This window comes from Mirounga leonina, unplaced genomic scaffold, assembly GCF_011800145.1.
Source record: "Mirounga leonina isolate KUSES-001 unplaced genomic scaffold, KU_Mleo_1.0 Mir_126, whole genome shotgun sequence".
Lineage (NCBI taxonomy): Eukaryota > Metazoa > Chordata > Mammalia > Carnivora > Phocidae > Mirounga > Mirounga leonina.
In genome coordinates, this window is record NW_023270314.1 from 21,225,034 (window position 1) to 21,241,881 (window position 16,848).

A 16,848-nucleotide genomic window follows, 5' to 3' on the forward strand; every position below is an offset into this window, starting at 1 on the left:
ACCTACATCTACTCTGTAGGTACAAGGTTATTCACTGCAGCACTTTTTTTTTTTTTTAAGATTTTATTTATTTATTTGACAGAGAAAGACACAGCGAGAGAGGGAGCACAAGCAGGGGGAGTGGGAGAGGGAGAAGCAGACTCCCTGCCGAGCAGGCAGCCCGATGCGGGACTCGATCCAGGGACTCGATCCAGGGACTCCAAGATCATGACCTGAGCCGAAGGCAGTCGCTTAACCAACTGAGCCACTCAGGCGCCCCTAGCACTTTTGTGTTAATAAGAGTTAAAACAACCAGGGGTGCCTGGGTGGCTCAGTCATTAAGCGTCTACCTTCAGGTGAGGTCATGATCCCAGGGTCCTGGGATCTAGTCCCGCATCGGGCTCCCTGCTCTGTGGGAAGCCTGCTTCTCCCTCTGCCTGCCACTCCCCTCTGTGCCCTGCAGGGAATCTGCTTGAGGATTCTCTCTCTCCCTCTTCCTCTGCTCCTCCCGCTTCTTACATTTTTTCTCTCTTGCTCTCAAATAAATAAATCTCTTAAAAATAAAAATAAATAAAAATGAACAAGAGGGTGATGGGCAAAATGGGTGAAGGGAGCCAAAAGATACAAACTTCCAGTTATAAAATAAGTCATGGGGATGTACAGTACGGTGATTATAGTTAATGATACCATATTACATATTTGGAAGCTGCCAAGAGAGTAGATCCTACAAGTTCTAATCACAAGAAAAAAAAATTTGTAACTGTATGGTTGACAGATGTTAACTAGACTTATTGTGGTGATCATTTTGCAATACATAAAATACTGAAACATTGTATTTTATAACTGAAACTAATATAATGTTACATGTCAATTATACCTCAATAAAAAGACAAAAAGAAAAAAAGAAAGAGGGCACCTGAGTGGCTCAGTCGTTAAGTGTCTGCCTTCGGCTCAGGTTATGATCCCAGGGTCCTGGAATCAAGCCCCGCATCAGGCTTCCTACTCAGTTGGAAGCCTGGTTCTCCCTCTCCCACTCCCCCTGCTTGTGTTCCCTCTCTCACTGTGTCTCTCTGTGTCAAATAAATAAATAAAATCTAAAAAAAAAAAAAAAAAACGAAGAAAGAAACAAGGAAGGAAGGAAGGAAGGGAAGGAGGGAGGGAGGAAGGGAGGGAGGAAAAAGAAGCTATTTATATATGTATTTGGAAAGAGCTCAAAGATAAATGTTTGTATAAACATTGAAAAAATCTCTGAGTCAGGGCACCTGGCTGGCTCAGTCAGTAGAGCATGCGACTCTTGATCATGGGGTCGTGAATTTGAGCCCCAGGTTGGGGGTAGTTTACTTAAAAATAAAATTTCTGAGGAGCACCTGGGTGGCTTAGTTGGTTGAGCGCCCAATTCCTGATTTCAGCCCAGGTCATGATCTCAGGGGTGGATCATGAGATCGAGCCTCACGTCAGCTCTGCACTGTGCGGAAGCCTGCTTAAGATTCTCTCTCCCAGTTTCTGGGATCCAGCTCCGCATTGGGCTCCTTGCTCAGTGGGGAACCTGATTCTCCCTCTCCCTTTGCCTGCTGTTTCCTCTGCTTGTGCCCCCTCTCACTCTCTCTCTCTCTGTCAAATAAATAAATAAAATCTTAAAAAAAGATTCTCTCTCCCTCTACTCCCCGACCTCCACCGCATGCAAGCTCTCGCTCTAAAAAAAAAAAAAAAAAATCTGAGCATATAAGTATTTTTATATTTGAGCTATGAGAATGTAATATCTATTCAAAAAATTAAATACAGAATTTTTTAAGTGTGGCCACATGCAAAAGAATGAAACTGGACCATTTCCTCACACCATACACAAAAATAGACTCAAAATGGATGAAAGACCTATATGTGAGACAGGAATCCATCAAAATCCTAGAGGAGAACACAGTCAGCAACCTCTTCGACCTCAGCTGCAGCAACTTCTCGCTAGACATGTCTCCAAAGGCAAGGGAAGCAAGGGCAAAAATGAACTATTGGGACTTCATCAAGATAAAAAGCTTTTCCACAGCAAAGGAAACAATCAACAAAACCAAAAGACCCAACAGAATGGGAGAAGATACTAGCAAATGACATTATCAGATAAAGGGCTAGTATCCAAAATCTATAAAGAACTTATCAAACTCAACACCTAAAGAACAAATAATCCAATCAAGAAATGGGCAAAGACATACAAATAGCCAATAGACACATGAAAAAATGCTGAACATCACTCAGAATCAGGGAAATACAAATCAAAACCACAATGAGATACCACCTCACACCAGTCAGAATGGCTAAAATTAAGTCAGGAAATGACAGATGTTGACGAGGATGCAGAGAAAGGGGAACTTTCTTACACTGTTGGTGGCGCAGCCACTCTGGAAAACAGTATGGAGGTTCCTCAAAAAGTTGAAAATAGAGCTACCCTACGACCCAGCAATTGCACTACTGGGTATTTACCCCAAAGATACAAATGTAGTGATTCGAAGGGGCACCTGCACCCCAATGTTTATAGCAGCAATGTCCACAATAGCCAAAATATGGAAAGAGCCCAGATGTCCATCAACAGATGAATGGATAAAGAAGATGTGGTATATATATACTATGGAATACTACTCAGCCATCAAAAAAAATGAAATCTTGCCATTTGCAGTGACGTGAATGGAACTAGAGGGTATTGTGTAAGTGAAATAAGTCAATCAGAGAAAGACAATTATCATATGATCTCACTCATATGTGGAATTTAAGAAATGAAACAGAGGATCATAGGGGAAGAGAGGGAAAAATAAAACAAGATGAAATCAGAGAGGGAGACAAACCACGAGAGACACTTAATCATAGGAAAGAAACTAAGGGTTGCGGGGGAAGTGGGGGTAACTGGGTGATGGATATTAAGGAGGACACGTGATGCAATGAGCACTGGGTATTATATAAGACTGATGAATCACTGACCTCTACGTCTGAAACTAATACATTATATGTTAATTGAATTTAAATTTTAAAAAATACTAAAAAAAAAAGAATTTTTTAAGTGTGAAAAAAATTCAGTAAGTTAGAGAAGTGAATTAACATAAAGCAGAAGGACAAGAATAATAAAGATAAAATAATGATGTTAATGAAATAGTAAACAGACAACAGAGTGGATAAAGTCAAAATGCAGCTCTTGGACTAACAGACAAATCTCTAGCAAGACAGATCAACAAAAAGAGAAAAGGCAAAGTCAATATTAGGAATTAAAAAGGGAACAGATCTATAAAAAGTGATTATTAAAAATAAAACATTATAGGAGGTGCCTTGGGTGGCTCAGTCAGCTAAGCGTCTGCCTTCAGCTCGGGTCATGATCCCAGGGCCCTGGTACTGAGCCCCGCATGGGGCTCTCTGCTCAGCGGGTAGCCTGCTTCTCCCTCTCCCTCTGCCCCTCTCCTTGCTTGTGTGCTCTCTCTCTCTCAAATAAATAAATCTTTAAAAAAATACAGGGTGCCTGGGTGGCTCAGTCGTTAAGCATCTGCCTTCGGCTCAGGTCATGATCCCAGGGTGCTGGGATGGAGTCCCGCATCAGGCTTCCTGCTCCACGGGAAGCCTGCTTCTCCCTCTCCCACTCCCCCTGCTTGTGTTCCCTCTCTCGCTGTGTCTGTCTCTGTCAAATAAATAAATAAAATCTTTAAAAAAATAAAATAAAAACATTATAATTTTATGTTAATACATTTGAAAATTTAGACAACTAAATAATGGCCTATGAAATTGTAACTTGTTAATGCTTCATGCATTAATATGAAAAACTCTTATCATCATTTAATAAACTAAATCAGTAGTAAAGACCATCCCCATAATACACAATATACAGGATTGTGGTGTATTGGGACGAGGTGGTTTTAGAGAGTTCTCCCAAACCTTTAAAGAACAGATTAGGAGAATTCCTATCTTAGCAAACTGTTGCAGAGAACAAGGAAAGAGAGAAACTTTTCAAGACATTTATGAAGCTAATATAACTTGATACCAAGACAAGACTAAAACAATACAAGAAAATTGTAGACCAATTCACTTATGATAACAGCTGTAAAAATCAATTAAAATATTAGGAAACTGAATATATCAGTGTATTAAGAATATTTCAAGGGGCACCCGGCTGGCTCAGTCAGTAGAGCACGTGACTCTTGATCTCAGGGTTGTCATTCGAGCCCCATGTTGAGTGTAGAGATTACTTAAAAATAAAATCTTAAAAAAATACTTTGTGACCATGAATTATCCCAGAAATGCAAGGGTAAAAAAAAAATCTTAGAAAATGAATTAGTTGAATTCACCATATTAAAAAAATATGGAAAACCATATAACCATCTTGATAGATACAGAAAAAACATGTTAAAATTCCACACCTACCCATGATGAAAATGTTCCTCAAACTAGGAATAAAATGGATCTTCATTCACCTGATAAAGGGTGTCTACAAAAAGCCTACAAGAAAACATCATGTTCATAGTGTAACTTCAGGAGTACTCCCTTAAAGTCAGAACAAGCCTAAATGCCCACCATAACCACTTCTACTGCACTGCAGGTATAAGAAAAATGAAATATATAAGGATTAGAAAGGAAGAAACCAAAGTGTCCCTATTTTCAGATGACAAATTATTCACATAGAAAATCCATGAGAACCTGCAAACTATTAGGAATGAGAGTTCAGTAAAGTTGTGAATACAAGATCAATATATCAAATTAATAATGTGCCCATACCCCAGCAACACTCAATCAGAAAATGTAATTTTTAAAAGATGCTATTTACAGGCTCAGTCAGTCGAGCGTCTGACTCTTGATTTCAGCTCAAGTCATGATCTCGGGGTCATGGGACTGAACACTGCATCGAGTTCTATGCTCAGTGAGAAGTCTGCTGGAGAGGGCGCCTGGGTGGCTCAGTTGGTTAAGCGACTGCCTTCGGCTCAGGTCATGATCCTGGAGTCCCGGGATCGAGTCCCGCATCGGGCTCCCTGCTCCGCGGGGAGTCTGCTTCTCCCTCTGACCCTCCCCCTTCTCATGTGCTCTCTCTCATTCTCTCTCTCTCAAATAAATAAATAAAATCTTAAAAAAAAAAAAAAAAAGAAGTCTGCTGGAGATTCTCTCTCTCTCCTTCTCCCGCTGCCCCTCCCTGCTCAAATGGATAAGTAAATCTTTTAAAAAATAAATAAATGAAAGATGCCATTTACAATAGCATCAAAAACTATAAGGTACCTATATGCTTGAAACATTTGCCTACACACATAAGACACAAATAAAAGCTACAAGGTAGGGCACCTGGGTGGCTCAGTTGGTTAAGCGACTGCCTTCGGCTCAGGTCATGATCCTGCAGTCCCAGGATCGAGTCTCACATCGGGCTCCCTGCTCAGCAGGGAGTCTGCTTCTCCCTCTCCCGCTCCCCCCTCTTGTGCTCTTTCTCTCTCTCACTCTCTCTCTCAAATAAATAAATAAAATCTTTAAAAAAAAAAAAAAAGCTACAAGGTATCTAGAACTAACCTCACATGAGATATACAAAAGCTTTCACAGAGAAAATTAAAATATTTCTAAAGTACAAGGCAATAAATAAATAGTATACATTATGTTCATTGTGAATGAAGAGTCAATATCATAAATATCAATTCTCTCCAAATTAATATAAAATTCAATGTAGGGGCGCCTGGGTGGCTCAGTCGTTAAGCATCTGCCTTCGGCTCAGGTCATGATTCCAGGTCCTGGGATCGAGCCCTGCGTCGGGCTCCCTGCTCCACAGGAAGCCTGCTTCTCCCTCTCCCTCTCCCCCTGCTTGTGTTCCCTCTCTCACTGTGTCTCTCTCTGTCAAATAAATAAATAAAATCTGTAAAAAAAAAATAATAATAAAATTCAATGTAATTCCAATTAAAATCCCCAACAGTTTTTTCACAGAACTTGTCCAATAATATCTCAGACAATTTTGAAGGACAAAGGAAAAAAATGCCTATTATCAGATACCAAGACTTACTAAAAAGCTATAGTACTTAAAACAATGTGGTATTGGCATAAGAATAGACAGACTACTGAAACAAAAGAGAAGCCAAGAAGAAAATGCACGTATATATGGCAGCTTGATACATGCCTGGTGCAGCACTACAAATCAGGGGAGAAAGTATGGGCTGCTCAATAAATGATGCTGGGACAGCCAGTTATCCAGATGAAAAATAGGTACATTTGGGTTCCAAGCTTACATGATACATCAAATTAAATTAATTTATTGAATTAAAGTCCAACATAGGAGAAGAAAACTTCTATAATTTGAAAAATACAAACGAATAGGATCTTTCCCATTAATAAATGGTACAAAATGTACAAACTTTAAAGAAAAAGACTGAAAATTTTTTTTAAAGATTTTATTTATTTATTTATTAGAGAACGAGCGAGAGAGAAACAGCATGAGAGAGGAGAGGGTCAGAGGGAGAAGCAGGCTCCCCACTGAGCCGGGAGCCCGATGTGGGACTCGATTCCAGGACCCTGGGATCATGACCTGAGCCGAAGGCAGTCGCTTAATCAACTGAGCCACCCAGGCGCCCAAGGCTGAAATTTTTAATCATATTGGAATTTTTAAAATTTTAAATTAAAAGTACATTGGAGATACTATGAACAAAAGAAAAAGACAAGCATAGATAGAATATAGATGACCAAGGAATTAAATTTGGAATATATAAAGAATGCCTTCCTAACTCATTCTGTGAGGCTAACACTACCCTGAGACCAAACCCAGACAAAGACAGTACAAGAAAACTATAGACCAGGATCCCTTGTAAATACAAATGCAAAATTTCTCAACAAAATACTAGCAAACCAAATTCAGTAGCATATTGAAAGCATTATGCATCATGATTTATGTGGGTTTTATTCCAGGAATGCAAAGATGGCTCAATATACAAAAATCAATCTGCATACTACAATAGACCATATTAACAGGAATGAAGAAAAAAGCCACATGATCATCTCAATTGGTGTGAACAAAGCATCTGACAAAAGTCAACACCCTTTCCTAATAAAATCACTTCATAAACTGGGAATAGAAGAGAATATCCTCAATAATATAAAGGCTACAAAAGAAAACCCATAGCTAACATCATACTCAATGGTGAAAGACTGAAAGATTTTCCACTAATAATAGGAACAGGATAAGGATGCCCACTTTATGCCACTTCTATTTAACAGAGTGCTGGAAGTTCTAACCAGAGCAATTAGGCAAGAAAAAGAAATAAAGGCATCCAAATTGGAAAGGAAGAAGTAAAATCGTGTCTATTCATAGTGACATGATATTACACATAGAAAATCCAAAAGAACCCACACACAAAAAAATTGTTACAGCTAATAAGTGAATTCAGCAAAGTTGCAGGATATAAAATCAATCTGCAAATACCAGTTGTATTTCTGTATACTTGTAATGAACAAGCCAAAAAAGGCAATTTTTAAAAATTTTCACTTACAATAGCATCAAAAAATAAACTACTTAGGATAAATTTATCCAAGGAGATGAAAGACTTGCACATGGAAAACTACAGAATATTACTGAAAGAAATTACAGAAGACACAAATAAATGGAAAGACATCCTATGTTCATGGATTAGAAAACTTAATAATAAGATGGCAATACTACACAAAGTAATCTACATATTCGATGCAATCCCCTATCAAAATCCCAATGGCCTTTTTTATAGATAGAGAAAAATACATCTTAAAATTTATATAGAACCTCATATAGCCAAAACAATCTCAAAAAAAGAACAAAGTTGGAAGACTCAACACTTCCTAATTTCAAAACTTACTACAAAGCCACAGCAATTGAAACAGTGTGGTACTGGCATTAGGATAGACAAACAGACCAATGGAGTAGAACAGAGCTCAGAAATAAACCCTAACAGGGGCGCCTGGGTGGCTCAGTCGGTTAAGTGGCTGCCTTCGGTTCAGGTCATGACCCTGGGGTCCTGGGATCGAGCCCCGCATCCGACTCCCTGCTCAGCGGGGAGCCTGCTTCTCCCTCTCCCTCTGCCTGCCACTCTGCCTGCTTGTGCTCTCTCTGTCAAATAAATAAATAAAATCTCTAAAAAAAAAAAAAGAAAAGAAATAAACCCTAACATATTTGCTCATTTAATTTTCCACAAGGGTACTAAGGATAAGGATAGTATTATCAACAAATGGTGCTAGAAAAACTGGATATTTACATGCAAACAAATGAAGTCGGATCCTTATCTTACTTTGTAAACAAAAATCAACTCAAGGGAAGCCTTGGTGGCCCAGTCAGTTAAGCATCTGGCTTCAGCTCAGGTCATGATCTCAGGGTCCTGGGATTGAGCCCTGCATGGGGCTCCCTGCTCAGCAGGGAGCCTGCTTTTCCCTCTCCCTCTGCACCCCTCACTTGTGCTCTCTCTCTCAAATAAAGAAATAAAATCTTTTTAAAAAATGAACTCAGAACTATAAAACTATAAAACTCTTAGAAGAAAACATCAGTAAAAATCATGACCTTGGAATAGGCAATGATTTCTTAACTATGAGGCCAAAAGCACAGGCAATAAAAGAAAAAATAGGTAAATCAGACTTCATCAGAATTAAAAACCGTTATGCATCAAAGAACACTATTAACAGAGTCCCTCAGACAAATTCTTGCGCACTCACAATGAGACCTACATTGCAGCACTGTGTGTAAGAGCATTAGAGTTGAAACCCGACCATTCCTCAGTAAAGGAATAGTAAGTAAACAATGAAACACAATGCAGCCATTAAAATCATTGAACTGGAGGCGCCTGGGTGGCTCAGTCAGTTGGGCAGCTGCCTTCAGCTCAGGTCGTGATCCCAGGGTCCTGGGATCGAGCCCCGCATTGGGCTCCTTGCTCCGCAAGAGTCTGCTTCTCCTTCTCCCTGCCACTCTGCCTCCTTGTGCTGTCTTTCTGTCAAATAAATAAATAAAATCTTTAAAATAAATAAATAAACAAAATCATTGAACTAGATCTCCATGTCATGCCACAGAATGGCAAACACTGATTAGTGAAAAAGCAAGCTGATACCACTAATGTATAATTTTAAAATACAAAACAATCTATATTGTCTATGATATGTGTACGACTAATAAAAGTACAAAGCAAGCATGGAGATGGTTGCGGTTGTTTCTGGAGAGGAGGGAGAGGGAAGAAATGAGAGGGTGGGCTTTAACTATATCATTAGCATTTTATTCCTTTCTGATGCAAATATGGCAAAATGTTAACATCTGTTTCCCTTGGCAGTGGATTTATGGGTCTCTATGACATTATTTTCTGTTAAGTTTGAAATGTTTCATAATTAGGGCGCCTGGGTGGCTCAGTCGTCAAGCGTCTGCCTTCAGCTCAGGTCATGATCCCGGGGTCCTGGGATCGAGTCCCGCATCGGGCTCCCTGCTGGGCGGGAAGCCTGCTTCTCCCTCTCCCACTCCCCCTGCTTGTGTTCCCTCTCTCGCTGTCTCTCTGTTGAAAAATAAATAAAATCTTTAAAAAAAAAAAAAAGTTTCATAATTAGAAATTAGAAAGGGAAAAATCTTAGATCTCTGTGAAATCTTACTTAATACAAGAGTTGAGATGGGGATCCAAATTTGTTTAATTCAAGATGGCTAACCATTCCCAAACCCCACAGGGACTGCACTTTTACCAAACACCATGCACACTGCTCCTACCCAGGAGGCATGGGGAGACGGAACTTCACTGTGCTTGCCCTGGAGGGGGAGGTTTACTCAATCACGAAAGCAATGAACTTGGGTGGTCTATCAGGATATAAGAACTAAAAAATGAGAAACAGCCAAACAGGAATGCCCTCAACTGTCTCCAGACTCCCCAACAAATACAGCACCCTTCCATGCCCATGACGACCCTACATATGCTCAGAGTAACTGCTCCCCGTGTTCCCTATCCCGGCCCTGCCTGCATTCTCTTCCCTGTCTTTCTCCTGTGACTCAATCTCTCCTTTCTGCCAGGGCCACACAACAGCATTTATACCTGCTCCCATCTTAAAACACGAAACAACAAAGTACCACTCTCCCCAACCTCATAACCCCTCTAACTAGGGCTCGCCTTTTCCCTCCCCTTCACTCCAGACTTCTTCAAAGGCTTCCACTTCTTCACCATCCCACTGAAACTGCTGTAGCAAAGATCACCAATGACCTCTGCTCAGGGGAGACTGGGAGTACAGGACTTAGAACTTTTCATCTGGTTCCCATGCCTATGGTCTGAATTCTCATTTCCTTGTTCATGCTTTGCTTTTATTAAATTAATAATTCCCATGATCACCTACAAGCAGTTTTTAATTCTCTTACCTGAAGGTTCAGATGCAACTGCTGCCACGGACCAGTCCCTCCTTGAAATGCATTGCTGTTATCTCCTTTCTGGCCCTTCTCTGCAGAGTCCCCCTTCCGCCCATGCTTTCAACGATGGCTTCCTCAACATTCTGTTCCACTTTTTTTTACTCTATACTGTTTCAGTATATACTCTATACTGTTTGGGAGGATTTTACCCAGACCATGGCTCCAATTATAGCCAATATGTTGATGACTCCCAGCCCTCTGGGTTCAATTCAGATCTCTCTCCTGAGCTCCAAACCCACAGATCCAACAGCCTCCTCAGAAATCTCTTTTTGGATGCCTTCAGCCACCAAATCATCATACTCAAAAACCAGAATCAACATTTTCCTTCACCAGACCTACTCCTCTTTCTACTATACCTAACTCAGTAACAGGAACCACCCACCATCTATCCAGTTGCTCAAGCCAGAAACCCACGAATCTTACTCTATTGACTCTGTCCCCTAAATTTCCCCCCAAATTCACATTTCTTCATTCCCTCAGCCACCTTCTTTTCTCACCTGGATTGCTGCAACCACCTCCTAACTGGCCTCCAATCATCTGCTCCACTCCAACCAGAGTGAGCCTTCAAAACCAAAATTGGATATGTCATCATTCTGCTTCAAATATTTCACTGGTTTCCCCCTTATTTCTCAGATTGTCCAAACTCCTCAACACAGCTACAGAGCTTCCTGACGTGTAAACTGTCCCCTAACATTTGCTCAGCCTCACCTCCCACACTCCCTTCCTACAATTCTCTCCAGTCACCATGAATAGCTATCGATTGCCCCTGGCCTCCAGGCCTTTGGCACTTACTGTACCTTCCAGCTGGAATGCCCTCTTCCCTCTCCCACTCCTCTACCGCTGCTGGACTGACTCCTCGACCTTCAACTGTCAGTTCAAAAGGTCACGTTCTCCAGGAAGCTTCCTCTTTACCTAAACGTGGGCAGGTCCTTTATTGTGTGGCCCCCTATGATATCTACTTCACCGGTCAGACTTTATCCTGCTTGTTGTGGCTGTTTATTTAATATCTGTCTCCTGAGAGCAGGACTAGGTTTCTCAGTCACCATTTTATCCCCAGTTTCTATTACAGTGCTTGGCACAGGGTATATGTTCAAGAGATGAGAGGGAAATGCAGTCTTTGAACCGAGGGGCTCTTGGCCTACTGAAGCTACAAATAATAATAAAGAAATAGGGGTGCCTGGGTGGCTCAGTCGGTTAAGCATCTGACTCCTGATCTCAACTCAAGTCTTGATCTCAGGGTTGTGAGTTCAAGCCCTACGCTGGGCTCCATGCTGGGTATGGAGCCTACGTAATAATAATAATAATATAATAAAGTAAATGCTATAATAGATTATATAGGTGTGTAAATGCTTGTGGGTTGCTATGGTCTGATTATTTATATCCCCCTAAACATCTATGCCCAATGTGATGGTATTAGGAATTGAGGCCTTTGGGAGGTGCTTAGGTCATAAGGGAGGAACCTTCACAAACGTGATTAATGCTCTTATAAAAGAGGCTCCACAGAGCTCCCTAGCCCCTTCCACCATGTGAGAATAAACAACAAGTCTATGACCTGGAAGAGGGCCCTCACCCCACTACGATGGCACCCTGATCTCCAACTTCCAGCTTCCAGAACTGTAAGGAAAAAATTTCTGTTTATAAGCTACTCAGTCTGTGGTATTTTGTTCTAGCAACCCAAAAAGACTAAGCCATGGGTATATGTGGACATGGATAGGTGTTTATGAAATGCTGAAGAAACCTAACTAACCATCTGGGTTAGCCAAGAAAGTTCACATGAAATAAATGACATTTGAACTGGCTTATCATTCATTCAACAAATAATTTCTGGGCACCTGCTTGGTGCCAGGCACTGTTCCAAGCACCAAGGATATAGCAGAAAATCAGACAGACAAAAAATTTAAGAAAGTCCCTGCCTTCCTGGAGCTTATTCTAGTTGGGATGTTGACTGAGAGAGATATTAAACTCAAACAAATAAGATAATTTCAGGAAAGGATACATGCTTTCAAGAATATAAGACACTGTAGGTGTTTACCAGCACAGAGGCAGAAGGCTGCGTGTGTTCTGTGTGCCTATATTAGGGCTCCCTGTGGAGGTGTCACAGGGATATATAACCTGAATGAGGGGATGGAGCCAACCACTCGGAGATCTGGGGGAAGACAGCTTTAGGCAGAGGGAACAACGAGACCCATTGATTCAGAGAACAGAAAGAAGGCCAGTGGGGCGGAAACAAAATGAGTATTTATATCTCCAGCCTAGACCTCATCCCTGAACTCCGGAATCACAGAGCCAACTACCAACTGGACATCACCACTGGAGGTCTATAGTTATTTTGACCTTCTTTTGTCTAACACCAACCTTGTTTCCCCCTCCAAACCCATTCCTTCCCATTTTAGTAAATGACAGTTGCACTGTTCCAGTTGCTCAAGCTAAAAACCCTGGAGACATACTTGACTCCACCCCATATCCAGTCCATCAACAAATCTTATTGGCTCCACCTTCAAAATATATCCAGAATCTGAGAGCCACTACCTCCCCAGCCACCCCAGTCTTGCTGAAGTATTTGGATCTTAGCCTTTGTGCAAGGTGGAATCACTGAAGGTTTTCCAGGACTAGACAGAGAAGTGACACTTGCCATAGTGGTGTGTTGGAGTCAGCTCACACCAGTTCACAACAGCCAACTGGTAAATGTTCAAGAATGTTGCAAGATGGTTGACATCACAGTGATAGCATGAATTTGGCCACGGTAGGAATGTTTATACCACAGATAATGGCAAATGTTACAAATCAAGGCTCCCCCCTCCCTACCCTCCACTCTATCCTGGTGATCAGAGTGTTCAACATCTACCAGAACACAACTGCATGTGAAAATCTGTATTACAGAAAGATAATCTGTGTGTGATCAGTTGTGTAAGTCTGGTCTCTATAGGTGTTTATGTTTGTGAATACACATTAGAAGCACCTGAAGAACCTTTCCCACCATACATCTGCCTGCTTGCCTGAATTCAGTTAAGGACCACTAGATCAGGAACACCTGTTAAGAGGCTGTTGGCAGTGATGCAGGTGAGAGATCAAGACGCCAAGCATAGGAAAGAAGAGAGTGGTCAGAGAAATCTAGAAGTAGAATGAACAGGTTTTGTCATTTACTCTGAGAGAACTAGATTCCTTTCCTTCACACCACTCCTCAGTTTGTAGTCACAGACTCATTTCTGTGATTCTTTTGTTAACACGTCTTCCTATCTAGACTGAGGGCAGGGGCTGCATGTTTGCCCACCACTGTATGCCCAGAGTGGAGCCCAATCTACATGAGTACTACCTCACTGACAAGTCGTTACATGAAGAAAGGACGAGTCCGAAATGACGCTCAGGTTTCTAGCTTAGGTGATAAAGAGAAGAAACATGGGAAAAAGAATAGGTGTGGCTAGGGGTTCCGAGGGGAGGATTTGGGAAGTGTTGACTTGAAGGGCCTCGGAAACTATCCAGGCAGGGGCGTCCAGCTACCAGCCGGAAATAGGAGTCTTAAGAGTTTTGGGTCTGGAAGAGACCTTCTGGAGTCTAACATGCAATCCTGCCCTCCTCCCTTAGAATCTAAATCGTCAACTTCCCTCTCTTGAGACTCACCCGAACCTCGGCCTCCCGTGGCCTCCCATTGAGGTCGCACTTGGACCCATTGCCATAGGTCTGGCTGTGGTAGCGTTTCAGGCGATGCTGCTTGGAGGCCTGGGGAGGACATCAAGGAGGGCGGGGGGCGGAAGAAAGACAGCAAAGAGGAAGAATGGCACTTTGTCCTAATGGCCACCAAGCCCCAAGCAACATGTCAGCTAATCCTGCCCCTCCCCTTCTGGTCAGGGCTCTGAGTCTACAGCCAGGACCCCATTCTCTCCCAATCCCAGACTCCTGCCACCTTGGCTGTCTCATCATCCCAGTCGAAGGCCGATTGATAGTAGCCGAGATAGAGGACTTCACCTTTGATCTCTGAATCTACAAGAGAAACCACAGTGAAGCACTGTTACTCCCTTCTAAGAGGACCAAGAGGGAAGGGGACTGGGAGGGCAGGTCACCTTCCATGATGTGATGCTGAGGGCTTAGGGAAAATGTAGGCGTGAGTCACCTTCCATGTGGTACTGCTGGATGTGGCGTCCATAACAGAATTCATACGTCCACCAGTCCTTGGTCTGACAATAAAAAAATGAACAATCAAGGGGATAGAGTGCAGATGTCTCTGCTTGGAACCTGAATCTCTCCTGGCTCCAAGACACATAACCTCTCAACTGCTTCTCCTCCCCTCTGCTTCCACACTCAATTCTCCAGATTCTCAGTGAGGAGATAGGGCTGCTTTCCTTCTGTGACTGGGAGAAATACTTCTAGAGTATGTTTTCCACCTGTGGTCTTTCCACTCCTCCCTTTCTAAATATTTTTTTTTAAATCCTCCTTTGCCTTTGAGAAAGATAAGAAATCATGGTATCCTTGAAGCACTCAGGCCAGGAAAATACAGAATATTCAAATACTAACTGAACTTCTACAACATTCCTTGTGCTAGCCACTGGGGATACAGCGTGAACAAGATAAATTCTCTGGCCTCATGGACTCACATTCCAGACCAAAATTAAATAAACTGATGATTCAGTTGGTAAGATGATTTCAGATCATGAAAAATGCCATGATGAAAATAAAAGAGGGTACTGGGCAGAGAGTGACAGGGGTAGAGGGTGACTCAACCAGGAAGGCTTCTCTAGGAGAGTGTCCCTCCTACCTACGCTGACCCTCTTCAGGCACCTCAATCTTGGCTTACCCATTACTCTGAGACCTTCTATCCTAACCCTCCTTACGTTCAGCAAAGTGTCATCAGTGGTTGCAAGATTCTTTGCTTCTTTCCTGTCTGTACAATATGTCTACTCCTCCAATGGTCTGTCTACTCCTCCAATGGTCTTCTTAACTCCTATAGGTCCTCTTGATCCCTTTTCATTCACGGATACCCTGGTTCCCAGATAGCTAGCCAGCTCCCAAGCCCTCATTCCATCCTCCCCAAGCCCTTTCACCTTCAGCAGGCAAGGAGCATCTTTCATTGGGCTCAACAACTCGGGGATCCCAGGCCCTCGGTAAGCAGGTGCCTCCTCCTCCCTTTCACGCTGGAAGTGAATAGCTCCAGCTGGCAGGCGACATTCATAGCGCTGCTTGTACTTAGAGGAGACAATCACCACGTCGGAAGCTTGGCTCTGGGAAAGAAGGGAGGGTCGGGGGGCAGGGAGGCAAAGAGAGGCTGGGATCAGAGAGAACGAGATGCCTCTTCAGATCCTGGGGAAGAGCCCAGTCAAGTCAGAATGAGCCACAAGTCCTCCAGCTGTGTTTGGCGGGTGAGGGGAGAGAGCACTCCCACTTCTCGCGGGGCGGAGTCTGGGTGCTTCTATCAGGAACCGAAGCTGACAGCGGGAAGCCCCACCCCTTCCAGTACCTCGCCCCAAGGGAATGGGTCTCAGTCAACGAGCTTTAGGAGTCATCGTAAAACCCCTACCTACTCTTCCCGAGTCTTCTTAGGCTACCGCTGCAGACACCACAGCTGCCCTTCTTTCTCCACCTTTTCCCCCTTTCCCTTGCCCCAGACCTCGGCCCCTCCACGCCTCCTCACCTGCCCTCCCATGACAGGCAATGGCAGGATCTCGATCCCATAACGCATCTCACTCAGCTCCTCTAGGTTCAGGCTGCCGACACCGCCAGTCAGACTTGCGGGTAACAGGAGCCCCAGAAGCAGCAGCCCCAACAGACTGGACAGCAGCGCTTCCGCCGCCATCTTTCGCTCACCTTCTTACCCAGAGCCGCTCCTTCCGCCCTAAACCTGGCAGCGGCCTCGCCCCGCCCACAAACGCAGCAAGGTCTCATTGGCTGGGCAGTCTGTCCCTCTCACCTACCCTGTTCCCATTTGTAAACGTGACCCCGAAGCCCACGGGGAGGTGGACCACGACGATAAGCAAAACCACTTGCTGCTCGCGATTGGTCAGAGAGGCCAGCCAATTCTCGCCGATATCAGACCCCCTCCCACCCTCGCCCGTCGCCAGAGAGGCGCGGTCTAATGCGCCGGCCCTTTGAAGCAGTTTTTCTGTCTTCGCCCAACTGTCATGCGCATCTCTTTTTTTCATTTTTTTAAGTCGTTTCTTGCATTGTAGACTGCCCCCGCCAGGTGGAGGATTGAGGCCGATGGGTGAGTGCACGCAATACCCATGAAAGCTACTTAATACTTGTTGCAAAACAGTTATGTAAAAACATTCCTCTTTTCATATATACATACAACTATAGGGCATTCTGGTAATCTGTGTCAAAACCTTTCTACACGATCCTATAGTCCCCCCCCCCCAAAAAAATTATCCTAAAGAAATAACGGGGGCTTCCAGTTAAACACTGGGGGTGGAGGGGGGGCAAATTCGCGTATCATCCTCCAGGCCCAGAATGGGAAAGGAGACAACAGCAGCAATATTTTAGAAGCTAGAAAATAAATGGAGGAATGGTAACTG

General features: G+C 43.1%; 1 protein-coding gene across 5 annotated transcripts in view; it reads right to left on the minus strand.

Moving 5' to 3' along the window:
* Positions 1–16,180, minus strand: part of OS9 (OS9 endoplasmic reticulum lectin) — a 30,745-nt gene extending 14,565 nt beyond the window's left edge. For all 5 annotated transcript variants that reach the window (XM_035002285.1, XM_035002282.1, XM_035002284.1 and 2 more), the window contains exons 1-5: positions 15,969–16,180; positions 15,382–15,558; positions 14,454–14,517; positions 14,247–14,323; positions 13,964–14,062 (exon numbers count right to left, since the gene is read on the minus strand). In XM_035002285.1, coding sequence (XP_034858176.1) covers positions 13,964–14,062; positions 14,247–14,323; positions 14,454–14,517; positions 15,382–15,558; positions 15,969–16,130 — 579 coding nt within the window. In that variant the 5' untranslated portion in view covers positions 16,131–16,180. The remainder of the gene's footprint in view (positions 1–13,963; positions 14,063–14,246; positions 14,324–14,453; positions 14,518–15,381; positions 15,559–15,968) is intronic.
* Between the last annotated feature and the right edge of the window lie 668 nt (positions 16,181–16,848).